This window comes from Rhea americana, unplaced genomic scaffold (genome assembly GCF_003343005.1).
Source record: "Rhea americana isolate MKP2758 unplaced genomic scaffold, rheAme1 scaffold_92, whole genome shotgun sequence".
NCBI classification, from domain to species: Eukaryota; Metazoa; Chordata; class Aves; order Rheiformes; family Rheidae; genus Rhea; species Rhea americana.
This window is the reverse complement of record NW_028187111.1, coordinates 1,678,955-1,692,400: the sequence shown is the minus strand read 5'-3', so window position 1 is coordinate 1,692,400 and position 13,446 is coordinate 1,678,955. Positions and strand designations below refer to the sequence as shown.

Genomic DNA, 13,446 nt, shown 5'->3' with positions numbered 1-13,446 from the left:
AATCATAACTTGAAAYAGTCCCGTGTGTAATTTGTTTTCTGAATAGGTCCCTGACTTTAGATACTGCAGTGCTTGCAGCAACTTTTCTGAATGGTTGTAATGGTTGTAATGAGGGGAACACACCTGTAATGAGGAGAACACACCTCAGCTGTGTAGGCAGGGAAGGGCTGGCAGTCCCTGTAAGGCCAAGGTGAATATGCTGGCTAGAAGCCAATGCAGTGKATTACAGGCAGAAACCTGTAATGATATCAGTAGGGCCCTGAACCTTACTTTCACTCCAGACTGTATYATCATTTAGATAGTAAAGTTTCTTTGCTGTCCTCTACTAATTTTGTGCATGCTGAGGGTAACGACAGGGAAATGCTGGTCTGCATTCCYGTTGGGTTCACTTCCTCACTAATATTACTGTTTCAGAAAGTGCTGAAGTTTGTGTTTATTGCAGGATCCACTGAGAAGAGCACAGAGATAACTGACAGATTGGAAACTACAAAGTTTCTAACACCTGCCAAAGTGGCTGTGTAACAATCACACAAATTGGTATTGAGGCCTGTTAGGATACTATGGCTTTTGCTGCTGGGAAGTCTGATGTAGTAAACAGTACAAGCCTCATTCATCCTGAAAGTATTAGCATAGAAAAGATTGGTACTGCTGAAAATTATGCCACTGAAGATGAACTGAAATCTGAAGCATCAGCTTTCTTGATTCAATTATCCTAGACTATGACAGATCTGACATAAGGATGATGAGGTTTTTTATCATATGGTAGATATGAGTTGAGGAACCCTTTTAAGAGCAAAGTATCTTTTTATTATGAGGAATAAGAATCCTTAAAAAAGGTCTGGATCATTTATTTAGTGGAGGAAGACAATTTTTGCCTGAAATGTGTGGAATTCCCTTCGTGTTTGAATTATAGCCTATCCTTCTGCAATTTCCTAATTCTTGAGTGTCAACTAGCTGCACGAACAATTTCAGGGAAACAAAATTGCTGTGGTTGGCAGTAGTTAAGCCAGCAAAAGCCAAATCTATGTACCTCTCCATGAGCTATTCCTTCACTTTGTAGATTCAGGGTTTGACTGGAGAATGACATCTAGCTGCAGTGCTCCTTTTCTGAACAAAGAATGAATCTTCTGAACTTGAACATTACTGCCTTATAAATAGGGTAGTTTTTGATATCTGAAAATTAAGTTCTGTCAGCTAGTTAATAATTAAGAACTATCTTACAAAGTAGCAAAGGAAGCATCCTAAAAAAGAAAACAAAAGTAACCCTCTCAAAATAYTATATTATTCAATAACCTATTGCTTGTTAACTATATAAAAAGGATAGTTAATATTTACAGTAATTAACAGAGAATGGCTGGGCATTGCTGGGACTACTGCTCCTAGTAGATAAGAAAAACTCAAGGAGGTTGAAGCAGATCTGACATTTTTATCCTGAGCTGGATGCATGGTGCCACCAAGCAGTCTAATAGGTACTATAAAGCAATGGCATCCAGCTTGACCATGAATATATGTACACTGAAGCGGGCACATATACTTAAGCTYTTGAAGAAAACACTTATTTTACATCACTAAAATTAACTGATGAGACAACAGCTTCAATAGTCTGTGAAATGTGAGAAACAAGTCAGATACGCAAACACCATGTTCTTCTTTATCTGACTTTCATACCTTCCATGATTCTATGACTCCAAAAAMCAGTTTTCTGAGCTCTTGCTCACTGCTGAAACCTTCCTTTAGCTATCTAATACTCTGCAATAAAAAGAGTGGAGATAAATTTGTGAACTTGACAGATGAGACAGCTCAGAAATCAAGGCAGCAGCCAAGAACTTGAGAGGAATAAGCCATGGGAGTCACTTAACCACAACTTGAGAGGAATAAAGTCACTTAACCACAAGAATAAAGCAAGCTTCCCTACTTCCATCTGATGTGATGGGAAGAAACAAAACCAGGTTGGTCAAATAGCACTACAAGAGCTCAGCAGGACAACACTGGAAGCAAAGAAAGAAGCCCATCCTCAGTATTAATCACTACAAAAAAATCCTCAACAAGTTTCATATTTGTCTCTTAGCTGCAGATGACTACACTAATGTTACAGGAGCATTTAGAGGTTGTAGATGCAGGATGTGTTTGTATTCTTGTTAACAGAGTACACAGTGGCCTGGCTAAGACTTACATGACATGGGTTGGAAATTAGGACATTTGAGAAATAGATGTTGTCTTCTCTCCTCCCCCAAGGGATGGGATATCACAACCTACTGCAAGACTTGAGAGTGAGAGTGTGGTGATGGTGGTAACATCCACTCTTCCCCCTGTAAAAGCTACAGGAATGAAGTGTGTCTGAACAGATAGCTTCTTTTTTGATTGGATTGAGAACTTTTCCAGCTCTGTGCTATGAGTGGGAAGAAAGTGTATTTTACACCCTTTTCCTTCTGCTTGCGTAAATGACCAGACAGGTCAGGTCAAGCAATWGACCTGAATCTTGAATATTATAAGCAATAATAAAAGAACAGTAAGGGAATGGGCTTTTAAAAATATTTTTGGATTTTAATTGAAAATTTAGAATGCAATTCTATATAAGCAAATCTTACTTATTGTTTTTGCACATATCTTCCAATATCAAGTAGGATTTGGGATAAACACAAACCCTGGTGCAGAAAGATGTTCCAGAATGTGTAAATCAGTATGGCTCATGTAGGCTGAATTGTCCATGAGAGGGTTTAGCTGGGAAAAAGCCAAAGAAGAGACCAYTTGATGCTTGCACCTCAGGTCTTATCACATTGAGATTGCAGCAGCTCAGCTTCTTTCTCCCTCATATTCACACACTGTTTTCATCTAGTCCCATTTTAATTTTACTGTGGATCCACTCACAGGCAGAGATTTGCCCTCCCAAAACAGTTTGCAAGACTAGGCTTGCAGGGAAGAGAATGAAAGGGAAAGTTTATATTCTCTTTCAAATGCTCAATTTAAGAATTAGAATAAAATATTTCAAAAATAATTACATAAACATTCTTAAACCCATAGGACTCAATAAACTGCACCCAAGACTATTAAAAGAATCCAGCTCTCTGAACTACTGATGTTGACTTCTAACAAACCCTGGAAAACTGAGGAAGMTCAAAATGACTGTGAAACAGCTGATGCTGTAATGGTATTTTAAAAGGGTAATGGAACAGTCAAAATTTAAAAAGTGTTTGCAAAAGTATTCTGTAAAAGACAAGAGTACTCTGGTATCATTATACTTCTATTAGGATTCCCTCGTTATCATACTCCAACAAAATACTAGTCCTAAATAAAATCAAGCCAGCACATATGAAGTGGATTAAAAACTGGCTCACTGGAAGAATTGAAAATAAAATAAAAAAGTGAAAAAATCCTCATTCCATGAAGGCACTGTAAAGTTATTTTTATTCCGTGCTATGCAGCATTTCYGTCAATGATCTGCAAGAAAGAAATGCTCATAAAATTTGCAGATGGCACAAAAATTGATGGAGCTACAGATACTGATAAAGGAAAAGTCAGTCCCGTAAAATCATTCACTACAAGCGATAAAATGGRTTTTACATGAGCAACTGTCTTTTAATAGAGATAAGGAGAAGGTCATACATCAAGGAATCAGGCATATAAGTCACAGCAGTGGGAAAGTGGTAAATCAGAAAGACTATAAACCAACTTCAGAGTATAACCAACTGAAAAATAGATGACAGTGTGATGCAAAGGTTAAGAGTGCAAACACAACCTTTGAGTGATTAAATAGAATACTAAGAAGTAATCAGGAGATGACACATTATAGCATTAACAGAACCATTAGAGAAACAAAGTATCCAATTCTTGTCTCCACATTGAAGACACTGGAAAAAATTAAGAAGAGATTAAAAAAATAATTCAAAGTCTGAAATAACTGGTTTATATTGTGACACAAAAGAAAAACATGTATTTCTCTTTGGCATAAGAATGTTAGTAGCACATCAGACCTCTGTTAGTAACTATCTACATGATCCAGTTACTTCTTAAAAGCAACAGTTCTTTAATGTGGAAAAGGGAAAAATTCAAGTAGCTGGAAGCCAAAGCTGATCAAATTCAGGTCAGAAATAAGACCTATCACAGTTTCAGAGCACCATGGTCTAGAAGTTTCCTTTTATATATATATGTGTATAGTAAACACATATTTTGAGAACTCCAAGAACAGGTATTTTGCTTCAGGAGACTGCTACAAACTGCACAAAAATTAAGCTTCAAAGCTTGTGTTGAGAGAAATATGCTATGCATACAGCATGGAACAAAGTAGGCATCAAGTATGTGCTTGAACAAGATTACATAATCCATGCTCTACTGCTGTTGGCACTACAGCTAGCTAGACTAAAAYTAGCTCGATTACTCTCCTCGTACCTCAAAATCTTAACAGTAGCATAGACATATGGGTATAAGAAAGCCTGATGACAGCGGATACCTGTGTGGGGGGGAAATTAAGAAAGCAACAGTTTGGAAGCATAAAGCTCAGAACCATCAGAGAAAGGCACCTGCCCAAATGTGGTATATACAACACCTGAATGTGTTAGAAAATAATTTAAAGAATACAATACTTCAAAATTTCCACTCCTAGAATGACTCTGAACACTGGCTAAAAATGACTTTGTGGTTCTGCACATCTTTGGGTTTCTACATTATACCATTTTGGACAAGTTGGTATTTTTAGCACAATAATCTGAATCACAGTAATTCTTTTTAAACTACTCAGAGTGAAACTACTAATATTCATCACTTGATTTCTTAAAACTTAAATAATCAGAACAAGTCCTGTTTTTTCTTTCYTTTTCCTCCCCAATTACCAAAGACAGTTTTTAAGTTCYACTACGCTGGAAAACTCAATGCATTATGATCACCTCAATTGCGTCGTCATACATTTTTCTTGCTTCCATATCCGTCTTGTCTGACATAAGCCAGGCTTTCAATAAATATTCATAAAAACTGTCTCCCAGCCCGCCCACAGATGTGTGATCTGCAGGAGAGAAAAGGGAAAAAAAATATTGAAGTTGTTACATAATATCACCTTGATTTTATTCAAAATAAAACCTGACATTTTTAAGGTTTACCATTATAAAATAACCAATCTTTTAAGCCTGTTCAGTAGGACAAAGCTGTACTGTGTGCCCTCCAAACTTGCTTCATATGCTTGGAACCTGTCCCCACAGCAGGCAGGATAATTTTCCTGCTGTAAAATTTTCATTATTTGTCATTCCSTATTACTTGTACAATAAGGCTGTCCCTCACATCACAAATTTGATTTAAGCTACACTTTTACTTCATGTCACAGAACCTAATTGTTTTCCTGCCCCCCCCCCTTTTTTTTAATAAAACATCAGAACTCAGCATCTAGGACGCAGCCAGGTCATAAGGCTGCCATGTTTATAGGGAATCTAATCTTTCCAGGAGGTTTTTATTTCCAACAGGATAGTTGCTTAATAGACTAATAATATTTCCCAAAGTAAATGCTGTACTTTAAATTCTTGCAGTCCAAAGGGAAGTACATTTTCTTTCCAGTGTACAACACAAGCCCTTTGCAGTTCCACTCTGCCTGAGCAGCCACAAAGAGTCAAGTTGTGCTGTACCGAAGGCTGTTTCACTAGTAGACTCCAGCTGCAAAGAAACTATATCTCCCAATATATAGTTTCTTTTCTGGCATGATTTTTTTGTTGCAAAAGCTGCTCTTCACAAGCAGTGTCACTGTTACTCTGTGCTGACAGACATGAAAACTATCTATGTTTTCTGTTTGGGTGACTATCACATATCCACATCCAAAGCCCACAACTGATGGTCTGACGCAACCCTAGAGCTCCTCTTCCAACTAAAGGTAAGCACTCCTTCAGTATACCCTTCTTTGAAGTAGTAGTATAGTCTCTGAAACTTACTGGTCTCTGAGACTTAGTAAGTGACCCCAGCCATGAAAGTACATAAACTTTTCTTTCCCAGTATTACAGTCTCCAAAACGCTGGCACCAGAACAATCAGAATCTGCTGAATCTAGGCAAAGAAAATGTTTAAGATCAACTCTGTGACAATCTCTAGAAATTCACTGACCCGAGCATGGTTGCCTGTAGCCATGAAACGTCTTTTTTTTTTTTTTTTTTCCCCTGGTGGAAAAGAGGTACAATACTTCCTTTTTCAGAGTTTCTCAAAAAAGTGGTTTTATCCCTAGGCTTTCTGGGATGAAGGTGTAAAAGGGAGCATAGCTCTCCTTTTGTTCTTTCTTCCTCCAAGGGCTGTCCTCCTCGAGCAGAGCTTTCTGTYTCTATATACTTGAGTAGAAAGTTACAGTAGTACTATCTACCAGCTCTAACCATCTAACTAACCATCTAACTAACAAGAGCAGCTGTCCCTTGTCTCCTCTGCTACTCATCAAAGGATTTCTAAACACAGAGCAGGAAGAAAGGCTTTGGCTTTCCTATTTGCTTCCAGGTTGCATAATTGGGGAAAATAAAACTCATATCCTTTTCTTACACCTCAGGAACTCTTAGACAGTCCTGTCAAATCCAGTTATTCAGTGATTTAAGTCCACATAAAGAGCTTTTATATCCCTTCTATCTCTAAGCTGTAAGAGGGTGCTTAGGTCTTGAGTCTTGCACAACTGCAGAGCTAGAAATTACTCTTTCAATGAACAATTATATTCTCACATAAACACAAGAACTAAGAATCCATGGTTTTCAGAACCCCCCCCCCCAAAAAAAAAAAAATAATAATTTTCAAGATTTTTAAGTTACAACTCATGTCAACACTACTTAAGGTTTTCCCAACAGATACAGATTAAATCTTTTTCTGTTMAGCTGCTGCCTCCTCCCTAATTGAGTTCTGTCACTTTAGACACAGACTGCTGTCAGCGCTACTCCTCTACCAGAATCCTTTCACAGACACATTCAGTTCCCAAGCAGGACAGGGTTACCAAACATCTCCAAGTAGCATGCCTGCAGCTGCTCCAGCAGGCTTCAGGGCTTGAAAGAGCATCAGGATGAGTGGAAAAGGTTCCTTTCTTAAAATAAGAAGGTTATTTTTCTGATAATTTTCCAAAGACAATTATTAGAGAGATTGTTTCACTTCTGCTTCTTCAGACAGTCATTCAGGAGCTGCATTTCTCACCTGTCAGCAGCTCTTCTCCTCCTCCTTCCTGTTTCAGATGGAAGTACAGGGAAAAAAGGAACTAGCGGCAGTGGGACACGCAGGACTCAGAGCCATCCTCTCAATAGACTTTTCTGCACCTTCATGTGTTTAGAGAGCAAAGCACAAAGAGCAGTGCAAGCCTTTCAGAGGTACATATTCTCRTCCCACTCAGCAAGCGAGAAGCAAACATGGCAGGGCTTGAGRGCTCCTGAGGGTCTTGCGGCTCTTGGCAGTAGTGTTTCGTTTATTCCTATTGCACATGCTTTCTTCCAGCTCTTGAACCACTGGGAGTTTTTATGGTTCCTCGTTCATTAAACACTGGGCTCCACCACTCTTCAGTTGCTATCCTCCACAGATGGAACAGAATCATTTTGCCCTAAGGCCAGGAGGTGCTGCTAACGCAGGATTTTTTGCATTCTGTGTAAGGACTATAACTAGATATAACTGAAAATTTAAACAATTTTTATGACAACTTGCAGGACTTTGATAACTTGCTCTCACTAGAGTGGAAATACCAAACAAATGCTTTTCAAAGATGCCTTAAAAAACACAAAATTGAGAGGTCTGGTGAAAACTGTAGCTTTGGGTCCGTGCACACCATTCTCTCCTATGAACATAGCTCCCTCCCAAACTGGTCCCATTAAGGTCCACACTGCTTATCACTTTTTCTCACAATCACTCTTCTCCCACTATCTGAGCCACAGCTCAACTCAAAATGTTTTGCTTATATTTTTTTCAAATAAAATATTTCAAACCTTTGCCTTAACCTTGTACAGTAAGCCAAGAACTAAAAAGAGCATCTCAACTTGAACTGCTGAGTTTACATGTTGGTCTTGGTACTGGGTACTCTTCAGTATATAGCTCTGAGGCAATGAAGTATTACATTTAAGAAGTTCATAATTGTTCTACCAATTTAAAAATGGATTTAATTTTTCACCTACTTGGTTTGCAAGTACTACCTAACCAGCCAGCCCTATGTCAGTAAAAAGGTTTTACTGTGAAAAAGTACTTCACAGTGAATTCACTCACAGTGAAAAAATCTTTCCAGTTAAAGACAAATATAGCAAAAAGAACAGAAGAATGAGGGTATATCAAATATGGCAGAAGTCACATAATCTACTCAATGACAGGTGTACAGTTTTAGAACATTCATTCTTTCCAATAGAAGACAAATTGAGGTATTTAATTCCCCCCCCCTTTATTTAGACCCATATGATTTTTTCAAACATAAAAGGACTCCAGTCAGCTTGAGAAGTCATATTTTAAATTAAAAAGTACATTACCTGCAGTCAAAACAAACACTTTCAATTACTGAAACTAAAATCATTTACAAAAATACTGTATTTTTTCCAGTTTGTTATACACTCGAAAGCACACTGTGTGCAACCGATAGAGTCAGTCTGTTCATAAGTTTGCTCCTTACTGAAAAGAACCAAATAAAATCTTAACAGGACAAAGATGTTTACAGTTTATATCAGTATGTTTGCTCAGATACTTCAAAAAATTAACATCCTGTTAAATATTGGCATTTTTCTTCTTATCAAACAGCTCACCATCATAAAAAAGTCATTTAATTTCATAGCGGKTTTTGAACGAACTTTTCATTTATTGGTGAAAGCAGCCATGTCCTTAGTCAAATTATATTTATGTTACAGCTAATAATCCCACAATCAACCTCTTTTCAATAGACTGCAGGAGAGACCTTCTTATAAATTCTAACGTCATCTAAGACTTCTAAAGCATTTTTCGTTCTAAATGATTTTTTCTATCAGCAATCAGTTAGTTCACGGCTGAAACGCTGCCTCCTCTGAAGAGGACTATGACARCTATGCAACAGTAAACTACAGTAACACATAGCGGGTCAGAGTAGAAATCAAGCAAGTCTGTGATATCTCACTAAAACGGCAATGAATCTCAGGCTGAGATAGGAAAGACAGTCTGTGGTTCCTGGTGGTTTGTTCTTTGTAAGCGTACGTATTCTCACAGTTCACACTCCTTTCTCATACTTAGATGTACCTAACGGCTCCAAATACTTTCTTCCCAACAAGCCAGTTTCTAAGTGAGTAGGCAAGGTTCCCAAGAACATAGTTATGACAGCAGCCTGCACTTTAAAAACATGTCCCCGCCYTTTGTTTACAGGAAAACTTCGGTTCAGTGAGCACTATTCTGCATGCCAACTTAAAGCTCCCTAAAGATAACATTAATAACAAAACCTGTTCTAATGAAAGTCTACTTGCTCTCTAGAGCAAACTTAAGGTGTGGAAATTATTTTTAAACAGATGGTCCTAAATAGTTAACTGCAGCTTAATGAGGCAAATTAAACAGTTCATAATTTGTTAAACCTCTCCACTTTATTCCTTAATTGTCCAATTGTCATTTCTTGGCAATGAGCAGGAATAAAGAAARAAGCCCAGTCTGCTTTAAAAACAACACACTGCGTCACAGCTGATACTGCAGTCACAGACATCAAATCTGACAGTGAGCTATACCCCTTCCTCACCCTGCATCATGTGCTCCTGTACTTTCTTTGCACCCAATCAGTTTGTATATACATACATTAAACATCCATTTGCACTAACATCTTAAAGTATTCATTTTTTTCAACAGCAACAACAGTTTCAACTGCTTTGTAGTAGACTGGCAGGGAAAGGAAGCAACTATTGCTTCAAACAGAAAAACAATTTCTCTTGTGTGCTAGTTTAGAAGGAGAAGTTTTCCATGGATAAAGAAAAAAACATTTCATTTTGCATATGTAGTTGCTTCATTCTGTGAAAGTGTACAGCATAGTCTATAGTGAATTTACAGTATATAAAACTTCTTTCTTCCCCTGCAGCTGCAGCAGAGCTTCACACAACTCCTAATTTGAGGCTGTGGTTACAGCATAAAATTTGTGCTTGTGCTCACACAAGACCTAAGCACAACCTAACTCCTGCTCTACATATAAACACAAGGAAGCAGTGCAAAGCTGCCAAATCACTTCCTCTCACACTCTGTAGCTGATAAACTTCACTTATAAAGTACCTTCTAATCTTAAGGATATGATTTGATACTTGGCTTTTTAAGCCCTCAATAATAGTTTACAGCAACGTACTTCAAAATAGTCTGAAATCAACGTAAACTGTTGTTCCAGTTAGATTCCCRRGGGCCAAACGTCCAGTTTGGCAAGCCAGCACAGACACACACACACACGCATACTCTTCAGCAGCMAGCAGTTTATTAGTAGATACTTACAAATACACCGGCCTGATGGTAACCTCAAGAACGACCACTCCAATGCTTGTCCCGATCGTCTGCATGGTGAGAGAGAGAGGGTCGACAGGCACAATCCTTTCGGGCRTCCCCRAGGAGGCAACGTRGTCCTCTGTTGTGCAGCAGCCTCCCTCTCCTTCRGAAAAACTCYGGTATTTATGCTCTTTTGCGGTAGGCRGGAGTCCCGGCACATGGGGCCAACAGGTGCGGGGAGTCTAGCACAACTCCGCCCCGGCTGCATAACCGGGCTATGATACTGYGCACGCGTGCAGACTTATTTCGGGGGCCACACTGACTTTAGGGGTCGCTATTTCATTACTCTTCAACCTCTGACCTTCATGTTGACTGCTTCTCATGGTTATTTCGTGGCTGGAAGCCAGGAACTTATATATGTATCCCACCACTGTTCTTTCTCACGRATTTCCAAGACCTTGTTAGTTACTTATTTGTGTCCTGCTTAACACAGCGGTATTGTTCTAGGCATTTACTCTTTATCACGCTCTGCACCAAAAAGTTACAACATGGGCCATTCCCACTAAGYATCACGCAGTAYGGATACATGCCACCATGTGGTCCATTGTTGGAACATGTCTATATTCCACCACGTGAACAACATGGTGTTGTAAAAAGGAGTCCATARTGGAATGTAATAAAGATAGTATACAAGGGATACAACAGGAAATACAAAGGAAAATTACAAATAGTAAACAGGAAAAAAAAGCAACAATTTCTGTAACGAAGGCCATCCCCATGTCTACATCCCAAAAAGATTCCACTCGTCACTAACTTGCAGTTACTTTGTTAAGTGTTGTAGTTCTTGAATCTTTGCATGAATGGATTGTGAATGATCACTTAAATTCGTACAATACATGCCTTTAAAATCTTGACAGCTACGGCCATGGGTTAATAATAGAAAATCAATGGCAGCGCGATTCTGCAATGTAGCTTGTCGTATGGAATCAACATCAGTCAGCAAGCCTGCTAAAGCACTACTGGTAACGTTACTAAATTTACTTAACCAACAGCCAAGTTTATTTAATGTAGCTAATGCCTGAGCACTTGCGACTCCTGGTGCCAGAAAAGACAAAGTAATTCGCTGTTCACCAAAATGTGACATCCAAATTACAATTGGATGTAAACTGGTGTACATCACGGTGCTCCCGGCGTGTGCCGTTTAATGGTTTCTGATGCAACATTGTAATATCAGGGTTTAATAAGGTTAACCGACCCAACGTACAAGGACCCCCCCTTTAGGGCCTTTGGGATTGTAGCTCAGGTTCTGTCTCCACAAAGGAGGAAGAAACCTCTGGAAAATTGTAAATGGGAATTAAAGGACATTGTCCACTTGGTAGTAGTGATATTACACAAAGCAGTGGTGTTTTGGTAAATCGCCTTGGTACTGTTCACCCACCAGACCGCAGACTGATTTTTCCCAGTGTAGTTAAACATAGTACAGTAAGTAGCAGACAAAGACTCTAGCAACTGCAATTCTTGTGGCGGCAACGCAGGCAATATGCCTGTTCGCGATAGCCAGCCATCCCAGGAGCTGTTCCACTGTGTACAACGAGACTGGCTGCTGCTGAGTGAGGCGTTACATAGGGCTGTTAATTCTTCTGCTGTCAACGGTGYACCAACAAARCTGGCAGAAAATGGGTTCTGCGGGGTAGCAGCACTTAAGCATAGGTGCTCTCAGGTACAGTCCAGGCATACCTGGGAAAATAAGAGGGGGAGGGGAAGACAACATACTTCTATCCCTGACTACTCTCTTCGCCTAAGGTGTTCGTTTGGTACTCGCTTTCACTGTTGCTCACCCTGACAATGACAATGGTTTCCACGTGCAAATCATAACCACTGTGCGGTACCAAATGCCCAGGGGGACCCATCTATTTCTAACAACCCTCATCAGTCTCTAGTTCTTGTGTTTCTGCTTCATCCTCCAAGTCTGAGGTACTCCAGATGTTTCCACTCCATTTCTCTGGATCCCAGTCAGGGCTAGTAACAATAGCTCAGATTCGAGGGCCACGGTCATCCTTCTGTTTTCTCTGCCAGCAGCGTCTATTAGCGAATTTCACTACAAATTGTTCTGCCAAACTAGCACATTTCCCTTCCATTGCGTCTCTTTGTTGTGCTATGGTTAACAAAGCTTGTTGCTGCATGAGATTTGCGGTTTTCTGCTCTTGCACCTGTTGTTCTAGCTGTCCTACCCTTTCAGCTAATTCATGAGCTTGTCCCTCCAGCACCTTATAGGCAAACAGGAGGGCTCCTCCCATCCGTCCTGCATGCTTTAATCGCTCCTTGTCCTTGGTGTAGGGGGTTTCTACAAWTTTTTCCCAATACTTTAACACTTCCATGGGGCTTGTCCTGGTCCATGACTCCGGAGAAGCACCCGTACATGTTTCCCACTTATCCCATAGCGTACTCCATGGCTCTTGCGTCCACCCAGGATGCTCAAGGGGTGGGGCTGCCTCTTTTCCCCCTTTTTTCCCTATAGCCCAAACCAGCAGGCTCATGTCTAATCCTACGCTCGGTATGATATACTTTACAACGACTACAGCAACAAAGATAAGCAGTAGGCACACCTTGCTCCAAAGCAATATTATGTCCACAACATACACACCAAAATGTCAAGCCCCGGGCAAGATACAAGTCAACAGGCAACACATTCCAGCCACAATACAGACACACTATATTAACATAACAGCGACAGCTCTTACAATGCTTACACACATTCCACAACACTTACAAACCTAGAAAGTACTAAGCTTGGGTGCGTCTGACCTGCTCTACACGTGGGTCGCCTTCCATTTACAGGTGGCACAGCCTCAGTACAGCTGTGCACCCCACTGACCGAGTCCCACCAATGCAGGTGGCGCAGCCTCAGTACAGCTGTGCACTCCACTGACCAAGTCCCACCAATCTCACTATGCTGCAAACCCCTGGAATCCCATCCTCATCACCAATTTATGTTCCAGTTAGATTCCCGAGGGCCAAACGTCCAGTTTGGCAAGCCAGCACAGACACACACACGCATACTCTTCAGCAGCAAGCA

General features: G+C 40.0%; 1 protein-coding gene across 2 annotated transcripts in view; it reads right to left on the bottom strand.

Moving 5' to 3' along the window:
* The window catches only part of MAN1A2 (mannosidase alpha class 1A member 2), a 158,665-nt gene that overhangs the window by 27,508 nt on the left and 117,711 nt on the right, over nucleotides 1-13,446 (bottom strand). For both annotated transcript variants that reach the window (XM_085324548.1, XM_085324549.1), the window contains exon 9: nucleotides 4,881-4,996. In XM_085324548.1, coding sequence (XP_085180674.1) covers nucleotides 4,881-4,996 — 116 coding nt within the window. The remainder of the gene's footprint in view (nucleotides 1-4,880; nucleotides 4,997-13,446) is intronic.